This window comes from Pogona vitticeps, chromosome 2, assembly GCF_051106095.1.
Source record: "Pogona vitticeps strain Pit_001003342236 chromosome 2, PviZW2.1, whole genome shotgun sequence".
Classification (NCBI taxonomy): domain Eukaryota; kingdom Metazoa; phylum Chordata; class Lepidosauria; order Squamata; family Agamidae; genus Pogona; species Pogona vitticeps.
Genome location: NC_135784.1, coordinates 182,321,275 through 182,345,322, shown reverse-complemented (window position 1 = coordinate 182,345,322; position 24,048 = coordinate 182,321,275). Strand labels below are relative to the sequence as shown.

Genomic DNA, 24,048 nt, shown 5'->3' with positions numbered 1-24,048 from the left:
TCAGTCCGGCTGAGGTGACGACGGTGGATCAGGAGTACTGACCACAGCAGAAGGCTGGCATCCCCTGTGGGCCCCAATGTGGAAAAGTGCACCACAGACTTGAACAGGATATGTTTCCACACAGAAACTTAGGAAGCAGCCTTACATCCATCCCCAACCCCTTGACTGCCGGCTTATTCTGGGGCTTCAGACTGAGGATTTCGCCCTGCCTCCCCCTCCTCCCCCTGAAGAGGCCAAGGGAGGAAAGCGCCGGGCTCCTCTTGTTGGAGTTGGGGGTTTTCCATCTATGGATCCCAAAAGGCGTGCCCTCGCCCCCCCCCCCCCGCAAGCCGGCCAGGCGAGCTGTGAAGCGGTAGAGCTCCGGTCGAAGCGGGGGGGGGGGGGAAGGAACTTTTCCAGACTATCGCTTTCCCTTTGAAGTTTCCCTACAGAGGGCGAGAGCAGGCACAAGCGCCCGGTCAGGTTGTCCCACGGGGGTGGGGGTGGGGGGAAGCGGCCCTTGTAGAAACCCCTTTCCCCTTCACCACCCCCCTTCGGGTAACCACCGTGCTTGGCAGGACACCCCACTCCCCAAATCCGGCGCCGGGCTTTGCAGCTCGCAGCTCCTCCTCCTCCTCTTCCCCCCCCCCCGTCCTCCCGCCCCGTCTGAGCTCCCGGGCGCTGCTGCTGCTGCCGCCGCTGCTGATTCTTCTCAGAAAGAGCCGCCTGCCCGCCCGCCCGCTCGCGGACTCGGGGCTTGCCGTCGACTTGCCGGGAGTTGGGAGAGCGACTTCGAGGGGGTTTTTTTTCTTCCCGCCGCTCTTCCTCCATGCGCGGTCTCCCTCCCGGGCTCTTTTCATGCCAGCCCAGGCCTTCGCGGCGCCTCGGTTCCTCCTTGGGCTCCCGCCGGGCCACCCGCCTGCCGCCGAGGGGGACATGCATTTCTCGTTCAGCGAGGAGGACATTAAGCGGCACCGGCTGCTGGCCAAGACGGTCAGGTGAGGGGGGGGGCGCCGCTTGCACACACCCCACCCCTCCCTCCTCACCCTTTCCGGCGTCCTGGTAGGGTTTGGGAGGGGGAGAGGGAAAGGGAAAGGGGGCAGAGAGGAGAAGGAGGAGGGGAGGGGGCAAGGCTGTGGCCGCCGAGCCTGGCTTGCCAAGGGATATGGGGCAGATGCGGGGGGTGGGTCGGTGGGGTGGGGGCAACCTCGGTCTGCAGGCAGCTGGAGGAGTAAGAGAAGAGCTGAAGTGAACTCAAGAAGACCTCAAGTGTTGCTTCTCTCCGTTGGAGAGCCATGCCCCCAGATTCCTGTCTCTCCCGGTTTCCCCGAAGCCTGGAACTCCTCTAGAGTTGCGGTGGCCCCGATCCTGAAGAAGGAAGCACAGGGAAGACCCAGCACGTGCGAACCGGGTGGAGCACTGTTCCTTGTTCCCCATAAAAAATACCTTCTGTAGCTGTGAACCAGTTCACTCCAACACCTCCCACCCTCACTGTCGCCTTTTGGGGGGGGATACTGGTGCCTGCGCGCGCGCCTTTCCAACAACAGGCTGTTTCTCGACACCCATAAAATTTCCTGAAGTTTGGTTGGTCCCAGCACCCTCTTGGAGGTTGGCCAGCCGAGGCTCCTAGAAAAACTCCTGTGCCCCTGTCGGGAACAGCTCTCTCTCTCTGGCACCCTGGATAATGCAGCCAGTCCCGATGACACTGTGTGGCTCATGTGATCAGACCAGGGATGTGCTCCTTGCCTTAGGGTGGATAGTTTGTTTGTTGTGGTGTTGTTTATTGTACATGGCTTTTAATAGCATTGTTAGCTGTCCTGGAAAAGGGAGTGTATTGAAGGCAAGGTGTGTGTGTGTGTAGTAAATCTATGTTGCTCCGTTCAAAGAGTTGCATGCATGGTGATGTCCTCGTATTTTGGTGCTGCTCCTCCCATATTGATCTTGCTGTTCCAGGATTTGTTTGGTGCAGATTCCTGCTCTGCTGTGTCAAATACTTCCCCTCAAGAGCCCACTGTGGCTTTCCCTTTGCCCTTTAGTAGAAAGGGATGAGAACTGGCAGAAGCAGGGGCTGAGGGGTGGCAGGGCATCTGTCTGTGTCTGCTTCTGGTTTTGATCTCGGCTCTGTGAGGCGCCACCCTTTTCCTGCATGGGTGTTGGGCAGGAAATCTCCAGGCCAAGTGCAAAGGGGAAGGTCTGTCTGCCTCTACCTGCCCTGAGCGAGAGAGTCTGTGGGGCCATGGGAGCAATCAGGCTGCAGGGTTTAAACACCACCAACCCCCGGCTTTTTCTCTGTATGACTTTTGGGCCAGAGTGAAGGAAAAATTCTGTGTTTTGCCTCTCTAGTTTACCATTTTCACATTTCAGACACACAGGAGTGCCCCTGCTTTTTGTACAAACTGGTTTGGACCTCCAAACCATGTGTCACAGCTGGCATTAGGTCTGTATGCAGCTTTTTTTTTTTTTTGGGTGAGGTTTGCAACATGAAACAGAACATAATGATAAACAGCCCTTATTTTCAGGGTCACATGAGGGCAAAAGACAGGATCAGAGTTGTTGCAGCTGTCCGGAGAGACTTCCTGCAGCACTCACAAACCGGGCTCAGAGTTGAACAGTTGGGGAGATGATGACAGCATCAGGTTTTCATTGTGGTCCAGTAGACGAGACAGTAGGACCAAAATCCCACTAGAGTCAGCAACTCCCTGGGTGGTCTTCCTGGGTGTGCCATCCGCCTCTTAGCCGCAGCTCTCCATCCGCAAATCAAAATATCAGAGCCCACCTTCTGTGTGTTCTTGTGGAGTAAGGAGAGAAAAAAAGTTAAGCGTTTTGGGCATCTAAAACCAGCTACAAATATTCAGCACTAATAAGCCTATGTCATTTATGCACATGCACAGTGAGGTTGCCGAGTTTATAAAAGAGAAGGCTCGTTCCTTATTCAGTGACCATCCAGAACAGAGATAGAGAATTACTGTAGTCCAGTATTATCCTTCATATCCCACTGTTTGCCACACGGGTTAGAACTGCTGGGAGATGCAATCCAAATTATATCTGGAGAGCTACATATTTCTTATCGTTCATCATGGTTGGGTGTCGTCGTTGTGTATTATCCAGTCATTTCCAATTTGCAGCAGCCCTCATAGGGTTTTCAAGGTATGTAAATGGTTCAAGGAGTAGTTTACCATTGCCATTCCCAGTGTGTTTCCAAGGCTCAGCAGGATTTGAACCCAGATCCCCTGGATCCTAGTCTGCCACTCTCCCACTACAGTACGCCACGCTTGCTTTCAGAAAGGTGGGTGTGCAGAAAAAGCACTCTAATAATATCAGTGCAAGATATGAACAGGACTCTTCTTAATAAGATTTTTCGAGATCATTAACTTATAGGGTCACCATGAGTCAGAAGTAACTGAGTGACACATAATAACAACAGTGTACAATTTGGTTAAACAAATAAACAGACAAAGAAACATGATTAAATCTCTGCCCTAAACATTAAACTGGAAAGCTGAACTTTTGTCAGTAGAAGTTAACTGGGAGCAGTGGAGATGATACAGTATGTCTTTCATCTCCAGATGTCTTCCTTATGGATTAATGATAACGAGACATTGTCTGGCAGAGCTTGCTGTCCTGTGGACTCATCTTAGATTGAGCACCCTACAACAGCACCCTTCAAGCAGTCAAGGATTCAGAAAGATTCTTTTTCCTTATTTTCCATTAATAACAGACTACTGTACAGTATTTCTTATCCATCTCTTCTCTTTTATCACAATCTCTGTTGGGTGGGCAGTTGAGTAGAAATCCAGAAGTATATGATGGCACCCCCTGGAGCACAGGGGGAGTCACGCCTCTGAGAAGCTCTTCAGCTGCCTCTGCACACTGCTCCCACCCCACCCCACCCCGTAGGGCGAACAACAATGCTTCCCCCCCCCAAAGACCCTTATGCAGCTGAGGAGGCACCCCTGGAGTTTGGTAGCCTAACTGGATGGCTAGTTCATTGGACGACCAGGGTCTTCAGGGCTGCTGCTGCCACCACCACTAGAGCCCTTCCTAGACATTGATAATAAATGGGTGAAAACAAAACTCCTTTTGCCTTAATGGGAAGATGCAGTCCAGTTAATTAAACTCAGCCTCAGTCAGGACTATATTGCAAGGGCAGGTGTTTGCACAGGATTTCCCGCATTTTCTGTGTCAATGTAGGCAATTCATGAACTGAATGGGAAGGGAGCTTCATGCTGCCATTGCGGGCTAGGGGATGTCCCTCTACCGCAGGTCGTTAGGGAGTAGATTTAATTGTTTCACTCACATGACATACTATGTAGGCTCTCGTTCTGCTATGAAACATTCTCTTAAGGTGACCACGGCAAGTGCACCCTTGCTAGTCAGTAAAGTCCCCTTTAACTCCTTAGGACTGGGTTCATTATACGTGGGATTGCTCTGTGCAACATGAGGATGGAAAAGAGGGGTGTTTTTTTTCTGAAGGATTTTCCTGCATAAATGTACCCCAAATCTAGATGGAGTTGCTGAAGCAGGTCCCAAGTCCCTTTTCCCTCTCCAACCGTTTTTTTCTTGCCAGCTACACACCAGTTCAGAGGGAGTTGTCACTGCTTGCCGGCATGCTTAAAATCTGCCAGGGCAGAAATGTCAGCTAAGAAACCAGAGAAGAGCAAGCTATATTTAAGCTCCAGGGGAAGCAGCCTGGTGTGGTAACGTTGCGTCCCAACTTTCAGTGCTTCTCGGTTTCTTCAGAAGTTGGGCTGGCTGCAAACCCTCCTGTGGAACCAAAGTAGTATTGCTGTATCCTTATCTCTGTGCCTGATGTGCCTAGGAGTTTGAGAGGGGTCGGCGTAGGATTGCTATTCATTCCGTATATGCACATGGATCAGAAGTGGTTAATGCTTGGCTTGCAGACATGGGAAAAGGTTTCAGGGCCACTGTCCCCGTTTGCTCCTCCCTGACCCCTAGAGTAAGCAAAAGAGCACATCTTGCCATCCCAGCTGAGCTCATGAATGGAACCAAGATCCCGCTTTGAGTACGCCCAAGAGGATTCATGACGCATTCATCCGCGGCTGCCGAGTTCTCTCTCTCTCTGGTGTCCCGTTAATACACAGGCCAGTTGCCAGAAATCTTGTGAAGGTCAGGCTTAAGAGGGCATTGCAGGAGGCAGGGCAGCAAAAGTCAATACTAAAAAAAATAAACAGGTGAAAGCTAGAACAGAGACGACTGGCTATTTTTACAGGGGGTGACGGTGGTATGAGCAAGGCATCACTTCCTACAGTGCACAAAGGCACATGTTTATTTTGCCCCATTGCTGCCTCCGGTCAGATTGGTATGGGAAATAATCCAGTCGCCCGCTGTACTTTCTCCACCAGGGACAAAAGTGGATGAGTGCACATACTCGGCAGAGGTCCCTGTTTCAAAACCTCCTTCAACAGACAAGAGAAATTGCTCCCGTTTCTCTCCTTGATTTATTAAGGAATGGTAACACAATTAGAAGTAAGCAACCAAGCCCTAGACAGCCAACCCCATTGACTTCCTGCTAATTGGCCGGAACGCTGGCAAGTGGCCCGCTGGCTGGCTGAGCATTTGGATGAAGCCCTTGCCTGTAGGTTTTTCTCCTTCTGCATAGAAAGATAAAAAGACTCTTTCCTTTTAAAATAAGTTTCAGGGAAAGGACCTGAACTACTACTCAGCGTGGCATTTCCCCTTCCCTGCACCCTCACTTTGTGACTGCAGCCATGGAGGAAGGGCCTTGATCATTCTATCTACAAGCTGATCCACTGTTTTCAAGCTGGGATTCTGTCCTCATCTGCCCCCTTCCAATGCCACCCCAAAAAAGGCAGTCGCTTTACATGCAAAAGATTGCCAGCTTTAATTCCAGTCAGCAACGAAGGGAACAAGATTGCCCCCAGAGAAGTTCTAATGGCCCTGTTTAGATTCAGGAAGACTGGACTAGGTGGGCCAGTGGCCGAATTCCATGTATGGCAGTTTTGTATGTTCAGTTTCCTTGTTTCGGTCTGTAGCAGAGCATTTTGAGGAGCAGTTTGGGTTGGAAAAGTGCAGGGAAAGACCTCCATTGGTGCACAAAAATAATTGGGCTGTTGAAAGTAAACAACCTCTTTAGATCCAGATCAGAACTTAGAGAAATTAGGGTTTGGGGAGAACAAAACTATCAGAGTCACCCAGCAAGCACGAGTCACTAGCAGTGGTGACCCGGGGGAGTACTTGGAGTTGTGATCTAAAACCTTGGTTCCCAGAGTCTTGGGTAACCCAGGCGTTCTTGGACTACAGTTTCCAGAAACCCCAGCCAGCACATCTTTCGGTGAAGGCTTCTGGGAATTGCCATCTAAGAACAGCTGGGTTATCTAAGGTTGGGAACCACTGATCTAAAACCCTCTGAATTTTCCAAGCTCTACGCAAGATCCATCTTTAACCCAAACACACTTTTATATATGCTTTTCTGTCTGTCTTGCTTTCGTTTTTTCAATCATACATTTGTGGTGGTAGTGGTGGTGCTGTTTGTTGCTCACCTTAGGTCAGGCTTCACCGTGATGGTGGATCTCAACGCCCACTTGAAGGCTGGTCTTTTTGTCCAGATTAAGATAGCTTCCAGTGTCCTAAAAAAGTAGCTGGACGATGGAAGTGGTGAAATATGTGGCTTGCCCACCAGTGAAATAATTCAGAAGCCAATAAGTCTTTGAGTTACTGTCCTTTAAAGCAGCAGTCCCCAACTTTGGGCCTCCAGATGTTCTTGGACTTTAACTCCCAGAAATCCTGGCCAGCAGAGGTGGTGGTAAAGGCTTTTGGGAGTTGCAGTCCAAGAACATCTGGAGGCCCAAGGTTGGGGACCGCTGCTTTAAATGATGTAGAGTGGAGCTGGCTTCTTCTCCATCTTTGTGTTTGATAAATAAAGCTTGTATCAGTTTGCATCTGTTTAAGACTGGAAGACAAAATTCTTAGCTGAAAAGAGAAGGAAATAAGATTTCCTGGGCAAAGCCCTGGATTCTTCCCTTCTTAAACCAAACATGGAAATACACCATGGTAGCTATCATCCTGGCCTAATCGCACCACTTCCTCAGTTTGAATGGGCTGCAATATTGGCAGCTGGTTAACAAAACTAATGTCTGCCTTGCTTTTTGGTCCAGCACGCATGCCTCTCCGTGACCTTCCACCCTTCCGGTGTTACATTATGGGGTTTGCTTGCATTAGGATCCAGCATTTGCACCCAGACACAGTATCTTCTGACCTACAGTCACAAATGGCGCTTTATCCTGGTGTCACACCTTTGGAACAGTCTTATCTCCAGTTTTGCAGAACGACCTTCAAAACAAAAAGTTTATACTGCGTTTTAATTAACCACTGGGGTGTTAATCTGACTCGAAGCAGGAGGCAGGCCTGAGAGTATGGTACATTGCAGTCCATTGAGAGGAGCTTTCTGAGGGTTTATTTGTTTGCAGGGGACATCTGGCACATTCACTACGTAGCCCTGATTACCTGATTAACTCTATAGGTAAGGGGTGTGTGCAGGATTGGTGATGCTCACTCACATGGGCATGCAATTCTCTCCACACTTCTCCATGCATATCCTTTTGTTCAGACCAGTTAGTGTTCACTCTCCACCCCGGGCACGTTGCCCACGCTGACCCACTACATAACTCAAAACTGTTATACAGTATTCTTTGCCCAGCCATAGCACACTTAAATGCACACTCGTGTCCCTTCCCAGCAAGAAACACACTAGCCACCAAGTCTGCTTGATACAGACAATGAAAGATCCTTACCTTGCCCTTTCTCTCAATTGTCCCTTTTTTTTAACTTGTCTGCTAACCAGTCTAAATTGATGGTTCCCTATTAGGGGTGTTCAATGTACACAATTGCCATGGTTTAAATGCAGAAGGTGAATGTTTGTTATGGGAACTATAATTGCTTTCATTTTCATTGGAACTCAACTGATCAGAGAGGGTTCCCCCTCACCATGTTTTTTCTGGCCACACCAGAAGAGGGTCATAGGAGTCCTCGGGTACTGTGCTTTATGCACCACTTCTTAACTAAAACAAAGCTTAAAACCAGGACCAGTTCTGCTGCTGGGCAAAGTGAGGAAAGTGCCTCATCAGAATTTAGGATGTTACTTTTTACATTACTCATTATTGCATTCCTCATTATATCTTAGCAGTCAGCTTGCCACTATCAGTGACCTGACCGTGCACATAATTTATCGTGTTTTATTTTATCAATAGGCCACAATAACATGGAAATACTCTAGTTCCTTGTACTACAATACCAGAACCAGGGGACATCCACTGAAATTGAGTATTGGGAGAGTGAGAACAGACAAAAGAAAAAAATTCTTTACCCAGTGTGTTGTTAGTCTGTGGAACTCCTTGCCACAGGATGTGATGATGGCGTCTGGCCTAGATGCCTTTAAAAGGGGATTGGAGGTTATAAGCTGTGATGGAAATATATAATCTCCAAGCTTTAAAGGAAGGGACCTCCAAATGCCAGATGCAGGGTGAGTGGTATCAGGAGACAAGGATCTAGTTGTCTTGTGTGGTCCCCGAGGCCTCTGGCGGGGCCACCGTGAGATGCAGGAAGCTGGACTAGGTGGGCCCTTGGCCTGATCCAGCAGGGCTTTTCATATGTTCTTATGTAAGTGGTCAATTCTGTTATTGCACCTTGGAAAAACAAGTGATAGTACTTCTCTTGCCGTATAGGATAGGTAACAGAATGACTTAAAACATGAAAAATTATTGTCAGAATGCTCCTACAAATAACCTTACAAAGTCATTTTTGACAGTGCCTTCGGTAACTAGTTACATTTTGTGAGAACTAGTTACGTTGCCTATTAGCCAAAGCAGAACTAGCTAGAGGTAATGATATCACTTGAAATTAGTTGCTTCCCTACTCTGCAGCTCAGGCAGCATATACCAAGGGCCAGGGAACAGAAGGAAGATGCTGGAAGACATGGTCTTGTACGCCAGGTTGACTCTCCTGCATACCCTAATCTGTTGTCCTCAGATGTGATGGATGTCGCAGTCCCCCTTCAGTACTGAAAAAAGATTCAGCTGCCAATCCAGTCGGCTCTTGAACACAGAACTGGCAGAGGTGCTGTTTCGATCCTTTGCTTTAGATGGCCAAATACCTTTGGCCAGTCCCATGTAGATCTTAGCAATTGTGACCATTTTGTCTGCCACAGCTCCGTTGTCCTAAACCTCACCCTCTTTACATGTTGCTCCCTGCAGTCCTTGGCTGATACCCTGCTTCGTGTTAAGTCATTAAGTTGTGTCCGACTCTTCGTGACTCCATGGACCAGAGCACTCCAGGCCCTCCTGTCTTCCACTGCCTCCCAGAGTTGGGTCAAATTCATGCTGGTCCTTCGATGACACTCTCCAACCATCTCATCCTCTGTTGTCCCCTTCTCCAATTGCCCTCACACTTTCCCAACATTAGGATCTTTTCCTGGGAGTCTTCTCTTCTCACAAGATGGCCAAAGTATTGGAGCCTCAGCTTCAGGATCTGTTCCTCCAGTGAGCACTCAGGGTTGATTTCCTTCAGAATTGATAGGTTTGTTCCCCTTGCAGTCCAGGGGACTCTCAAGAGCCTCCACCAGCACCACAATTCAAAAGCATCAATTCTTCGGCAGTCAGCCTTCTTTATGGTCCAGCTCTCACTTCAATACATCGCTACTGGAAAAACCATAGCTTTGACTATGTGGACCTTTGTCGGCAAGGTGATGTCTCTGCTTTTTAAGATGCTGTCTAGGTTTGTCATCACTTTCCTCCCAAGAAGCAGGTGTCTTTTAATTTTGTGGCTGCTGTCACCATCTGCAGTCATTATGGAGCCCAAGAAAGTTACTGTCCCTGCCTCCATATCTTCCCCTTCAATTTGCCAGGAGGTGATGGAACCAGTAGCAATTATCTTAGTCTTTTTGATGTTGAGCTTCAGACCATTTTTGGTGCACTCCTCTTTCACCCTCATTAAGAGGTTCTTTAATTCCTCCTCGCTTTCTTCCATCAGAGTGGTATCATCTGCATATCTGAGGTTGTTGATATTTCTTCTGGCAATCTTAGTTCCGGCTTGGGATTCCTCCAGTCCAGCCTTTTATGTCATGTATTCGGCATACAACTTAAATAAACAGGGGGACAATATACAGCCTTGTCGTACTGTACGCTTTTCCCAATTTTGAACCAATCAGGTATTCCATATCCAGTTCTAACTGTTGTTTCCTGACTCACATATAGGTTTCTCAGGAGATAGATAAGGTGGTCAGGCACTCCCATTTCTTTAAGAACTTGCCATAGTTTGCTGTGATCCACACAGTCAAAGGCTTTTGGGCAGTCAATGAAGCAGATGTTTCTCTGGAACTCTCTGGCTTTCTCCATAAACAAGCGCATGTTAGCAATTTGGTCTCTAGTTCCTCTGCCCCTTCGAAATCCAGCTTGTACTTCTGGGAGTTCTTGGTCCACATACTGCTGAAGCATACCTTGTAGGATTTTGAGGCTAACCTTGCTAGCATGTGAAATGAGTGCAATTGTATGGTAGTTGGAGCATTCTTTGGCACTGCCCTTCTTTGGGATTGGGATGTAGACTGATCTTTCCCAATCCTCTGGCCACTGCTGAGTTTCCCAAACTTGCTGGCATATTGAGTGTAGTACCTTAACAGCGTCATATTTTAAGATTTTAAATAGTTCAGCTGGAATGTCATCACCTCCACTGACCTTGTTTTTAGCCATGCTTTCTTAGGCCCACTTGACTTCACTCTCCAGGATGTCTGGCTCAAGGTCAGCAACCACACTATCTGGGTTATCCAGGACCTCCAGATCTTTCTGGTATAATTCCTCTGTGTATTCTTGCCACCTCTTCTTGATGTCTTCTGCTTCTGAAATATCCCTACTATTTTTGTCCTTTATCTTATCCATCTTTGTACAGAATGTTCCTTTAATATCTCCAATTTTCTTGCACAGATCTCTGGTTTTTCCCTTTCTATTATTTTCTTCTATATCTTTGCACTGTTCATTTAAGAAGGCCCTCTTGTCTCTCCTTGCTGTTCTTTGGAAGTATGCATTCAATGTTCTGTAACTTTCCCTATCTCCCTTGCATTTTGTTTCCCTTCTCCTCTCTGCTATTTCTAAGGCCTCATTGGACAGCCACTTTGCTTTTTTGCATTTCCTTTTCTTTGGGATGGTTTTTGTTGCTGCCTCCTGTACAATGTTACGAGCCTCTAACCATAGTTCTTCCGGCACTCTGTCCACCAAATCTAATTCCTCAAATCTGTTCTTCAGTTCCACTGTACATTCATAAGGGATTTGGTTTAGATTATACCTGACTAGCCCGGCAGTTTTTCCTACTTCCTTCAGTTTAAGCTTGTGTTTTGCTATAAGAAGCTGATGATCAGAGCTACAATCAGCTCCAGGTCTTGTTTTTGCTGACTGCATAGAGCTTCTCCATCTATGGCTACAGAGAACGTAATCAATCTGATTTCGGTATTGCCCATCTGGTGATGTCCATGTGTAGAGTCACCTCTTGTGTTGTTGGAAAAGTGTTTGTGTTGATCAGCTTGTTCTCTTGACAAAACTCTATTAGCCTTTGCCCTGCTTCGTTTTGAACTCCAAGGCCAAACTTCTCTGTTGTTCCTTTTATCTCTTGACTCCCTACTTTAGCATTCCAACCCCCTAGAATGAGAAGAACATCTTTCTTTGGTGTCAGTTCTAGAAGGTGTTGTAAGTCCTCATAGAATTGGTCAATTTCAGCCTCTTCAGCATCGGTGGTTTGTGCATAAACTTGGAATTACTGTGATGTTGAAAGGTCTGCCTTGGATTCGTATTGAAATCAGTCTATCATTTTTGAGATTGTATCCCAGTACAGCTTTTCCCACTCTTTTGTTGACTATGAGGGCTACTCCATTTCTTCTATGGGATTCTTGCCCACAATAGTAGATACGATATTCGTCTGAATTGAATTTGCCCATTCCCGTCCATTTTAGTTCACTGACGCCCAGGATGTCAAAGTTTATTCTTGCCATCTCCTGTTTGACCACATCCAGCTTACCAAAGTTCATTAGATCTTACATTCCAGGTTCCTATGCAGTATTTTTCTTTGCAGCATTGGACTTTCCTTTCACTTCCAGACGCATCCGCAGCTGAGCATCCTTTGGGCTTTGGCCCAACTACTTCATTAGTTCTGGAGCTACTTGTACTTGTCCTCCGCTCTTTTGCAGTGTTTTCAGTATAAAACTGAGCAGGAGGAATAGAGTAAACGCATGTTGGCGAACAATTCTCTTGTCGTGCACACCAGAACCTGGACATTCCTTTATTGGACTGGGACTCCCAGAATCTCTCAAGTAGCATAGTCCATGACTGAATTTTCAAGGAATCTGAGGCCAAAAAAACCCCAAACTTCTCCATACTCAAGTTCAGACCCACTTGCTGAGGAGCTCAGTCTACTATAAGACCATGTCAAGTATTCAAATCAAATTTTCTGCCATTTTGAATGTGAAACAGCTCTGAACTTTGGCTCCTGCGATAACCCAGTTCCTGGCCTTGTGATGGTACAGCATGGATCCTTCCTTGAATTCCGCAGAAAAGATTTGAATGGGTGGAGAAGCCAATTTGTTTTTTTAAGAATGAGACAAGTGATTCAGGCAGGAAAATAGTTATCTACAATATTAACGTTCTTCCTTGCAAATGAATAGCACACATTTCTCCCTTCAATGAATTCTCAAGCATCTTTCTCCCACCTCTGTTTACATAGTGGTGCTGTATTTGGACTAGAAGTCTCCTTTTTCCACACCACCCCCCAAGTTTTTGCCCCCTCTTCAATGTTTAGAAGGCTCCTCTGGACCCACACTTCTTGTGTCGCCCAGCTGCCAAGGTGATGTCCCACATTTGTGTGCCCTAACCTTAAATGAACTCTGGGCAAAGAATTTTGCACACCACAACCCTTCCAGTGGAAGAGCCACACCCAGCCCTATTTGGAAACAGAAAAGTAACTGTGGATTTTACCAACATGAGTCTCAGCTTTACTCATTTACACAGTTCCGGGGGAGCTGCATGTGTTTATGCATGCATGCATGCACGCACGCACACGTGTGCGCATACTCTGTGTTTTTATATGCATGCAGACTTTTTGGGGTTTCAGAGAGACTTGGTCACATAAGCAGACGGCAGCAGAAGCTGGTGTCTCTAGAATTCTCTGTTTAAGAATATAACCACAGTAAGCCTCAAAAAATTTGACCAGTACGAGTAGCGAAACAATATTGGAAAAGAGTACATGTAATGTTGGAACAAATATTGCTCTGTAAAGTGCCATTAACCCCAGAACTGTTTTTATTGAGTATGATACCTGAAAATATAGATAAGTCAAAGAATTATATAGTTATATACATAGTTACGGCAGCTAGAATTTTATATGCTAAAAATTGGAAAAGATCAACGGTACCGAAACAAGAAGATCTTATTGAAAAGATACGGGAAATAGCCGAAATGGACATTTTATCAGAAGTTATGAAGGACTATCCCTTGCAAAAGGCAACAGAAAGATGGGATCTATTTAACAAGTGGACAGAATCAACAGGCAGCTTGTGAACAGTACATATTGAAAAGAGAACTGAATCTAGAAGGCAGAAAAGAGTAAATAGAATAATTTAAAATCTTGATATGGCAATAGGTACAGAATGGATGAAAGTATGTTATTGTCTCCCCTCTTCCTCATCAATCCCAATTCCCTTTTCCTTTTTGTTATCCCTTATAAAAAATACAAAAAACAAAAAAAAAACAAAAAAAAAAACAAAAAAAAAAACAAAAAAAAATTTGACCAGTACAAAGGACACCAGAAAACCCTTGTTTACACTGTACTTGCACACAGGGAATGTGATGTTCAAAGGAGCCTCTTCACACGGGATGCTCTTACATGGTACATTCAGCCAGTCTCTTCTCTCTGCTTGTGCAGCGTTCTCAGGTGCCAAGGTTGCTGATGTGCAAATGTTGCATACGCTGGGTGTAGTAGTCCCTTTTGTGCAATCTAGTTGCATTTGAAGGCTTTCCAGTACGGACCACTGTTTATGTAATTTCTACAATAGGTTCATCTAGCCCAGTATTCTCTTTTCTGATTGCCATCAACACTCCAAGGCAGTCTTGGACAGGGGCAGAACTTGAGGGCATTTGGACAGAGGTCTATGTAAACATCTAGCATGGAGCTATGGGCTTTTTCCGTAAGTAACGTGGAGGGCATTTGGGTATCATTCTCAAACATATGAAGTTACTCTGTACCCTTGGTCCACCTAGCTGAATGACATCTCCTTCAACTGTGGGCAGCTCTTCCAAGGATCTTTCCTGGCCCCATTAGCTGGGATTCTCTTAGCTCAGTGATGGCAGGGGTCTTCTGCCTGTGAAGGCAGGCCCTAGACTGGGTGTCATCTAAAACAGAGTGTGGAAAAGAGGCTTTCTTGTGGGTTATAACTTCCAGAATCTTCCAAGCAAATACGCCCCGTGGCTGTGCTCTCGGGGGAATCTGGGAAACGTAGTCCTCAAAACTAATACAGTACTCCCAATATCTGGTTCTTTGACTTTTTAGGAATAGGTTTCTGGGGGGGGGGGAACTCTTCTGCAATTGCAACTAGGTTTGTGTGTATTTCACAGTGTCCTAAACTGCAGTATAGGTAGGTGCCTATCTACTGACGCATGTACAGTAATGTGTTCTAGTTTCTGCTGTAGACACAACGTTTGTTTTCTTATTTAGAGATAAATTTGTATCCATTAGCAAAAGAATTTACAAGGGTGGTATACAAGTACATATATGCACAATAAAATGTAGTATTAAAAAGTTAAGTTATTGTTCAACACATACATGTCTAAAAGAGTAACCAGCAACATTCTTAATCAACAGAAATACTGTAAATCTAGGAAAACATGAGAAAATCCTAAACACACCCAACTGAGAATCATGCTATTAGACCCAGTGAGATTTTCCTCTGAGTAAAGATGCATAGAATTGTGCTCTTCAATTTTTACCCTCAAAAATAATGCCCTGAAATAAGTTAATACCACCACTTAATACAGTGTACATTAGGTAGTTCCATATTGACACAGCTCTGGATTAAAGCAGTCAAAATACAGGGTAAAGTGCTGTAAGATACCCAGTGTGGTGTACAGAGGTACAGATTAGGACTTTGAAGGCTTGGGTTCAAATCCCCTCACAGCCATGGAAACTCACTGGGAATGTAGAAATAGTAAAGTCAGTTCACAAAACATTGCACTTGCCTTGAAAGCCCTGTTAGGATTGCTGTACATTGGTGCCCACCTGTTGGCATACTACAGCGACATGCTATAACTGGAAACCAACGGGCAGAATAATTTAAACAAAATGCAAACAGACACTATCACTCATCTAGAAAATAATCCATAGCCACCTATTTATTTTTTACATATTTTAAAAAAAATGGGGGGGGGAGAGACACCTAGATGCTGTTACTAGTACAGTATCACTAAATCCAATCGAAGAGCTTTCTGTGGTTTGCCTTCTTTCCAAGTCCCCGAGGGGTTTTTTCTCTTTCGGCAAACACACACGGAGTTTCTTTTCGGTGTGGTTGCCTTTGTTCTCTGCTGAGTTCAACAGCGGGGGGGGGGGGTGTTAGCAAAGTGGTGCCCGTAGCATTCATTTCTAACATAAGGGTGTTTGGGTAGCGTACAGGCTTGCAGTGTGATCTTGGGCATCCATCTGTACCAGAAGGCAGCTGTTTGTAACACCAGCGGGGCTGCCTTGTCCTTTTTTAAAAAAATCATAGGACTGCAGGTTCTTGGGCGCTTATTTTGGAGTAAGCCCCAATGGCCTTGCATCCCAAATGCAGTACAACAAAACGGTTTTACCAACAAGTACCAGAAGTTAGGGAGTGCCCCTCTGATACCTAGGGGGATAGCTGGTGTGATTGTGAGGCCAGGCACTCCAGACCAGTATCTCATACCTATCATTTTTATCTCTTCATAAAATGCAGCACTGTACCGAGAACAGCATACAGTGCAGTTTCTCATAGAACTCTTAGCTCAGAGCTGGGAATCCTTTCACTGTCCAGTTATTTTGGCCAGTCCTCCCTACCTAGCAAAGCTCATTGACATGGGGTTGTGGAAGGCATGGGTGAAAAAATCAGAAAGGTTGAAATGTCCTGTCCCTCCTCTTTGTAGTATTATAGATCAGCCTTATTTCTGACAAATCACTGGGTAGCCATAAACAACCAGGAATTCTATGGTGGCAAGTAATGGCATGGTAGGGACAGATCTCTGTTTCAGCGGTGGTCCTCTAGCCACAAAGGAAGGGAAGTCTCTTTCTCTGTGACCAGCATGCTTTTGTTGCAGACTTTTTAAAAAGCTCTTTAAAAGAACCTAATACTGTAGCCTGCATTACCTTGCTAAGCCCTTAAGGAGGAAGGGGTGTCCTTTCCTTTGCTGCTGCATGAGAGAAATACAGTGGTGCCTCGCTAGACGATGATAATCCATTCCACTGAAATCGCTGTTTACTGAAATCATTGTCTAGTGAAAAGCATTTCCCCATTGGAATGCATTGAAACCTGTTTAATGCGTTCCAATGGGGAAGAATTGTCGTTGTCTAGCAAAGATCGGCCATAGGAAAGCCGCTTTGCGAACTGCCGATCAGCTGTTTAAATCGCTGTCTTGCGAAGCTTAGGTCCCGAAAACACCTGTTTGCGAGCGCGGAGGGAGCTGTCAAAATCGTCGTCTAGCGAAAATCGGTTTGCGAAGCAGGGACCAAACATTGTCCAGCGAAATTCCCCCATAGGGACCACTGTTTTGCGAATCACTATAGCGATTGCAAAAAGCCCATGTCTAGCGAAAAAACTGTCATGCAGGGTAACTGTCTAGCGAGGCACCACTGTACAGGCTTCTAGCCTCTTAGGCTATTTAAGAAAGAGAGAGAAAAAAAGTTTATGAAGTTGTGTTATATTCTGGGCAGACAGATCTGCATATTCCAATGTGTTATGGAGAATGTTGCTTTTTGACTAGGATTATGAAGGGGGTGTCTGTTTCACCAAAGTTCATTTTAGACCTTCGCGTGGATTATTACTGGGTTGCCTAATCATAATCGGTATTTATTGATGAAGGATTTTAGCCTGTTTGTATAATTAGTTAACTCTCATAATTGTTATTGAATTGATTATCTTGAAATATTGCTGAGTTTGATCAGATACCTTTCTCCTGCCATTGCTTGTAAGCCACTTTGAACAGAATTACTGCTTAGAAGTGGCATAGACATAATCACATAGGGGTGGTGTAGTAAACTGGGCAGGGTCACTGGCCAGCAGTCGCTGGTTCGTATGAATATTTATTCAGCAGTAATTGCAGTGCAGCCAAGTCTTAAATAAGTGTATGTAAGAGTGGAGCCATGTTGCCTGATCCTCTGCTTATTCAAAAGTTAATTCTACCCTGTTTCCCCGAAAATAAGCCCGAGTATAATTTTTCAAGATGCCTGTAATATAAGCCCTACCCCCCCCAAAAAAGCCCCACTTAAATGAAACCCTGCCCTCCACCATTGTGCAGCAACCAGAAGAAGATGACATGACTGTGTTTGAATAAATGTAGATTGTAATACATGAAAAAAATAAAAAATCCCCTGAAAATAAGCCCTAATGCGTTTTTGGAGCAAAAATTAATATAAGACCCTGTCTTATTCTTGGGGAAACACAGTAGTAGTTCCACTTGGACTTATACCCAGGTTAGTTCATGTCTGTTTGCAGTGATACAGTGCAATCCTGTATATGTTTTCTGGAAAGTAATTCCTTCTGAATTTAGGGAGTGTAACTCCCAAGAGATTATGTTTACAAGATTGTAACAGTAGGTTTCCAAGACCAAGTTGACTTACCATGATTTATCCCAGTTTACCTGACGTATCACTTTCATACCAGTCTTCCTGCCCTTTTCTATCAGCTTCAGAAAACATCTTTCAGAGTTTACTTGTAAGAGCAATCAGGCTGGGAGGCCCAAGGAACAAGGCCTTCTCAGCACTGGCCCCATAGCTGCAGTATTCATTTCCAGCTACATCTGCCTTCTCTTTGGTGAAGATTTTATTGAAGAGCTTTTGTTGCTGTTGTTGTTTCGTTAGGTTATCCAGTTCTACTTTTTATACTGTTGCTTGTGATTAGTTTTACGTTTGGTTATTAATGGTGTTCTTATCCTAACTTACAATGTTAAATCTATTATTGATGTTACACTGTGTAATTAATTATACAATTAGAAGCTGCCTTGGGAAAACTTGGACTTACAAGGTGGCTTATAACAGTGATAATTATGGGCTGTGAAGTTCATTTCAAACTTATGGGAACGGTCTTCAAGGTTTCCTAAGTAGTACAGAGCACTCAGAAGTACAGTAGTTTACCATCCCCTTCTCCCCGGGGGGGGGGGTACCCTGGGACTGTGCAGCTTGTCCAGGGCCACACAGGATGGCTTTTCTCCTGCAAGGCATATTGGGGAATTGAACTCCCGACCTCTCGCTTGCAGGCTGCTGCTCCATTTCGTTGAGCTAACCAGCCAGCTAAAGGGGGTGGGGTTTACAGATGAATATATGTGTATTCTAGCAATATGTCACAAACTTCTGGGTCATGTTAGATTGTGTGGCTGGTGGGGGTGAGCCCTCTCCCCATAGCTTGGTTTACAAGTTGCCACTGCTGAGATGCAAAAAGAAGGAAGGAGAGGAAAGATAATATTTTAAAATTTTCTCCTTCCCAAGGAGAAGGTGTTGAACGGACTCGGTGGTCCAAGATAGGAAGTGCCATGACGCTCCACCATGTGGGTGTGCCCGCTGACCTAGACATTTGCTTGCCGGTGCAAAGCGTTCCTTACTCTCATCCCTTGCCTGTCCAGGCACTGATAAGGCCCCTATGACCTTCCTTGCCCCTAGGTTTGGTCTCCTTAATTTTTATCAGATCCCCTTCTTATTAGGGAATGATGAGATGGACAACTCTCAGTGTGTGAACCCTGGAACTGCCTGAGAAATGGTTTGCCAACTAAGTCAACTACAAAAGCATAAATACCGGGGGGGGGGGGGGAAGCATTTCATGCATGTCAAACAAAAACTCTTGAGCAGTATAGTTGTGCAGCAATAGCCAAGATGGGCTGGAATTAAAATACTGTGCTTGGATCATCTGCCACTAAATGGTTGTAGCAAATAGCTTGAAATGGAAGGTCTGCTCTGCAGTGAAGCAAGCATTTAGTGTGAAGAAAAAAGTTGCCTAAATAAATAAGGGGAATTAACCAGTCAATCAGTGCTGAAATCCTATTGCTTAGCTAGTGAGTCGCGCTGGAGTAGACCCATTTGAATCAACAGGACTTATGGAGGAGCTAACTCACCAAATCCCTGTTGATTCAATGGGCCTGCTTTAGCGTGACGTACAGTACTACGCTTAGTAACAGTAAGCCAGCCAGTCAGGGAAGAGAGAGAAATCCCAAAGTCCTGTTCAAGCGTGGAATGAGGTGGTGAGCATTTGCTTCGGCCTCACCCTACCAGAAAACCCGTTGCCAGCCCTGGGAACCTCGTAGCCCGGCTTTTTATTTTTCTCATTGCCACTGATAACCTCTGATACTTGCCCTAACCTTTTTGTCTGTGGAGCTGCACATGATTGAGCCCAAAGAAAGAAGGCAAGCAAATAGGCAGTAGCCACAAGCAGGGAGGAGGAGGAGGAGGAGGAGAGAGCCCACTTAGGAAAGCTTGCCCAAGGCTACCCCCCCCCACACACATACAACCTGGTGCTGGAATGTGGCATTCATTCTTGGGCCTGGCGGCCTGCATCCGTTCAACACATATGTGTGCAAAGCGCTTCCTTACCCCCAGAGAGAAGCCAAGCAGAATTAATAGAATATGAAAGTCCATAGGAACTGTGCTTTGACACTTTCCAAACCGAGAGGTACAGAAGGCTTGCTTTAATCACAGACTTCTTGTGTGAGTGTTTTATCTGTCAGTGACAGACATGCTGAGCTGTAGACCACATCTGTTGATCCCCACACCACTCAGAAGGCCATTTAAATTCCTAGTCTCCCTCTGCATTGTTGCATTTCTTTTTCATATGCAAAATTCAGGTTGTTGCTTATCATTCACTGTTGTGGTGAGAAAGGAAAATACACAAGATACCATCCTCCCCCTCCCTGTGTGCCAGGCCAGCAGTTGATTGTTTTAAGCCCTACTGCCCCACCTTTTTTGGCAGGAGTTTCCATCCATCCAGTGGGGAGACCCAAATCCGCTTAGGCAGAAATGTTGCGTAATGTGTTTTACTCCTGCAAGCCCCTGCCACAGCCCAGGGCAGCCCCACCTTCCTTGAAACAGGAGCAGTTGCCTGCTGTGTTGAGGGGAAGGGGGACAGAAACAGCACTGGTTCACATTTCACAGGAGATGCAAGAATAAATTAATTATCCCCCACCCCCACATACCCTTTTGCCTTGCTTTTGAAATAAGCTAGCCTTGTACTGCTTTTCAGTTTATGCCAAGTGTGGTTTAAGGCTTCCTGATTGGTGAACCGGGAGCTAAACCTTTGAATTGTGTGGCTTCGGTGTCTCCCTTTCTCGGCTTTGTCTATTGGGGAGGAAGGGAGAAGGACACGGAGGAGGTGTTCCCTCTGTCTCCGGAGTTACCACACGCTGATGCGACACAGCTGCCCCCGAGAGGTTGAGGGCGGCTTCCTCTGGGCTGCCCAGCAGGTGACAACGGTGATCCCCAGCCGAAAGGGAAAAGGCTCCGCTGATAAAGAGAAGCACACAACATCTAGGCCTGTGTGATCCCAGACACTAAGCTGAGAGAGATGCTTGTAGCCCCTGTGGATTCTAGGTTGCTTTTGTAATGGCCGTGTACCTTTTAAAGGCGTTTCTTAGCATGAAGTGTGTGCTATACATACCCCAAGGGAATGCGGTAGAGGTATTAACACTGTGTTAAGATCTGGTAAGAAGGTATGTGGTGGCGCTGTGGGCTAAACCGCAGAAGCCTGTGCTGCAGGGTCAGAAGACCAGCAGTCGTAAGATCGAATCCACGCGACAGAGTGAGCTCAGTCACTTGTCCCAGCTCCTGCCAACCTAGCAGTTCTAAAGCATGTAAATGTGAGTTAGATAAAATAGGTACCATCTCGGTGGGAAGGTAAAACGGCATTCCCTAGTCACACTGGCCACGTGACAACGGAAAACTGTCTTTGGACAGGCGCCTGGCCCTATGGCTTGAAAAGCGGGATGAGTGCACCCCCTAAAGTCGGACACAACTGGACTGAAAATGTCAAGGGGAACCTTTACCTTTACCTAAGATCTGGTAAAGAGTACTTAAAAATTATAAACCTGTTTTTACTTGGGAATCACCATATATATAGATGCGGGGGAGGGAGGCAGCCCCACTATTGTCCATTTCAGAATTAACATCAGTTTTGCCCTGATGTGCAAAGTCCCATTCCAAATCCTGTTTAGGCAGAATTAGGAAAAAGTTACTTTTTCTGGACTACATCTGTTAGAATCTCCCAGTTAGCAAATCTGTCATGGGGATAAAAGGCTTGGATTGTCATTTTCTGAGCTTCATTTGGGAAAATTAATGGATTCAATTATTTTTATTTCATGTGTATGGTGGCTTGTGAACTGAAATGTTAACATAATGCAAAAAATAATAGCATGATTCATAAAAGAGCCCAACAGATTTTTCCTATCTTGTCCTTTCTCCATTGATCTCAAGGCAACGTATTTCAAGGATTCCCTTTTGCTTCCTTATAACACCCCTCTGACGCAAGCTAGTAGAAAGGAACTGGTCTACGGTCACATCTGTTCAACCGTTAACAGTGACCATGGGTGAGCTGGAGGGACTTATAAAATTCTAAGGAGACAGGATAGTCTGATCATTGATTTTCCTTTTTTTGGAAGGGTTTGAGCTGTTGTCTGATTGACATGTGCCAGTCAAGATTGCCTTGCACACCATGTTTTGGAGCAGAGAAGGTTTTGCAAAATGAGCTTTTTGCTTGACTGATATGAAACTTTTTTCTCTGTGTTACCACCATTGGTCTCATGATTTTATTTTTTTTCTGTTTCCTAGACACTAAGCACTTTAAAATTTGCTTATATTGAAGTGAACTACTGAAATCAAACATGCCATGCATGTTTGATTTCAGTAGCTCTCTTTGGCAATCCCTTTATCTCAGAAGGGGGACATCCTATTGCAAAGCCCTAAAGGAGAGCGAGTGAATGTGTGTGTGTGTGTGTGAGTGAGAGTGAGAGAGAGAGTGAGAGAGAGAGAGAGAATAGAGGAAGAACTATTTTTTAGCGTCCGTTGAAACCATAACATGCTGAAACGACAGTAAATGAGAAATCCAGCCTCCTCCTTGAGGAACAGGCTGATGGGTCTGTTTATTCCCCTCTCAAGCCCCTAATGTGGCTTCCCCTTTTCTCTGGGTATCCTGGGGAGGGGGCTTGCCAGTGTGCTTCCAACCACTCCACTCTGAGTCCTGGTTGCTGAGTGATGATGAGTCAGTCCCTTTTCTCTTAAGCTGCATTTCTCAACTGGATTGCACCAACATCCCCCAGGACGGCACTGGGCGGGACTAACTGTAGAAAAAAGCTCTTTGACTTCTGCAGGTATCTGGGTCGGAGGGTTTGAAACGTTGGCCTCCCGACTCTGAGGTAGCAGGGAGGACGGCCCACGTCCACATGGCCTGCGCTGTAGGCCATGTCCGATCGCGTCATGGCTCTGCCCACCCTCCATCTGTCCACCCGAAGGTTAGTTGGCCAAGAAGTGACTGCTCATGTTGGCACAGGGAGCTGCACTGGGCAAAAATTCTCTTTGCCTCTTCCTTCCAGTCAGATCTAGAAGGGCACTAGGGAACCCTCTGTGTGTGTGTGTGTGTGTGTGTGTGTGTGTGTGTGTGTGTGTGTGTGTGTGTGTGTGTGTGTGTGTGTGTGTGTGTGTGTGTGTGTGTGTGTGTGTGTGTGTGTGTGTGAGAGAGAGAGAGAGAGAGAGAGAGAGAGAGAGAGAGAGAGAGAGAGAGAGAGAGAGAGAGAGAGAAGGGGGGGCTGTCCAATTGAATATTTTTTCTCTCTCTCTTTCTCTCTCATGACTGGTTTATTCTGTTACTTTTAGATGGCAATGGGGAGCTGGCAATGGAGGGAAACAAACTTGTAGAACAGCATTTTGGAAAGGGCAGCCCATCATTGGGAAGAGCTTTGAAACGTTGGGGAGGAGTTTGTGGGTAACAACTAGGAGTGATTATCTGTGTGCTAGGTCCAATCCTCTGGGCGCTGGATAGCCAAGCTGAACGCCTCTCAATTGCAAGATTCGGGAGTTTGCAGGGACAAAAGCTAAGGCTGGAGGAGCCTTTTCCCGATGGTGTGTTGTACTTTGATTATTCAAACTTTGAAGGGTCATCTCAGGCTCTGCATAGGTTCCCTCAGTGACCGCAGTTTGGAAAAGTTACCAGTCTGCAACTCCCAACTACCTGAATTCCCTAGACAGTGCGGCCACTGTTGTATCCATAAAAGAAGAAACATTTTGAGGCAATGATGCAGGTGGCATTTTTGCTTTCTGGCCACAGAGGCAGGATTCTATCTTTATTGATGTTTATTCTAGAACAGCCTTCAAGTTGCACAGCTGTTCACTGTTGGACAAGATGAGAGTGTTGTTCACATCTGTTGACAGTTTGCTGATACAAATGTATTGATGCTGGTTCCTGTAGATTCTTACGTAAAAGTAACACCTACTGGAAATGGTGGGACTTGACTGCTGAGTAAAGACACGTGCAATTGCACTTAAATCACTTAAGGACCAGCAGTGCTTTCAAACAAAACTTTTATTGTTCAGTCTAACCTCATTTATAGGGTGGGGGGGACAATACTGTTTTCCACTTGTAACACTTGTTTCTTTTTCTTTTGTTCCAACAAATAGTTTTTGGAGGAAAAGGGAGAATAGTACCGGTAGCTCCATGTATTTTGAGTGCTAATACTAGAGGACATCCCTCTAGAGCAGTGATTCCCAACCTTGGGTCTCCAGATGTTCTTGGACTGCAACTCCCAGAAATGCTGAGCAGCACAGCTAGTTTTAAAGGCTTCTGGGACTTTTTGTCCAAGCACACCT

At 45.8% G+C, this 24,048-nt stretch overlaps 1 protein-coding gene across 6 annotated transcripts in view; it reads left to right on the top strand.

Moving 5' to 3' along the window:
* Positions 1-24,048, top strand: part of PDE4A (phosphodiesterase 4A) — a 510,240-nt gene that overhangs the window by 425,151 nt on the left and 61,041 nt on the right. The window contains exon 1 of one of the 6 annotated variants that reach the window (XM_072991540.2): positions 707-977. The exons of the other annotated variants lie outside the window; for them this stretch is intronic. Within the exon in view, the coding sequence (XP_072847641.2) occupies positions 838-977 (140 nt within the window). The 5' untranslated portion in view covers positions 707-837. Of the gene's footprint in view, positions 1-706; positions 978-24,048 lie in introns of those variants that run through there. 6 annotated transcript variants of the gene reach the window in all.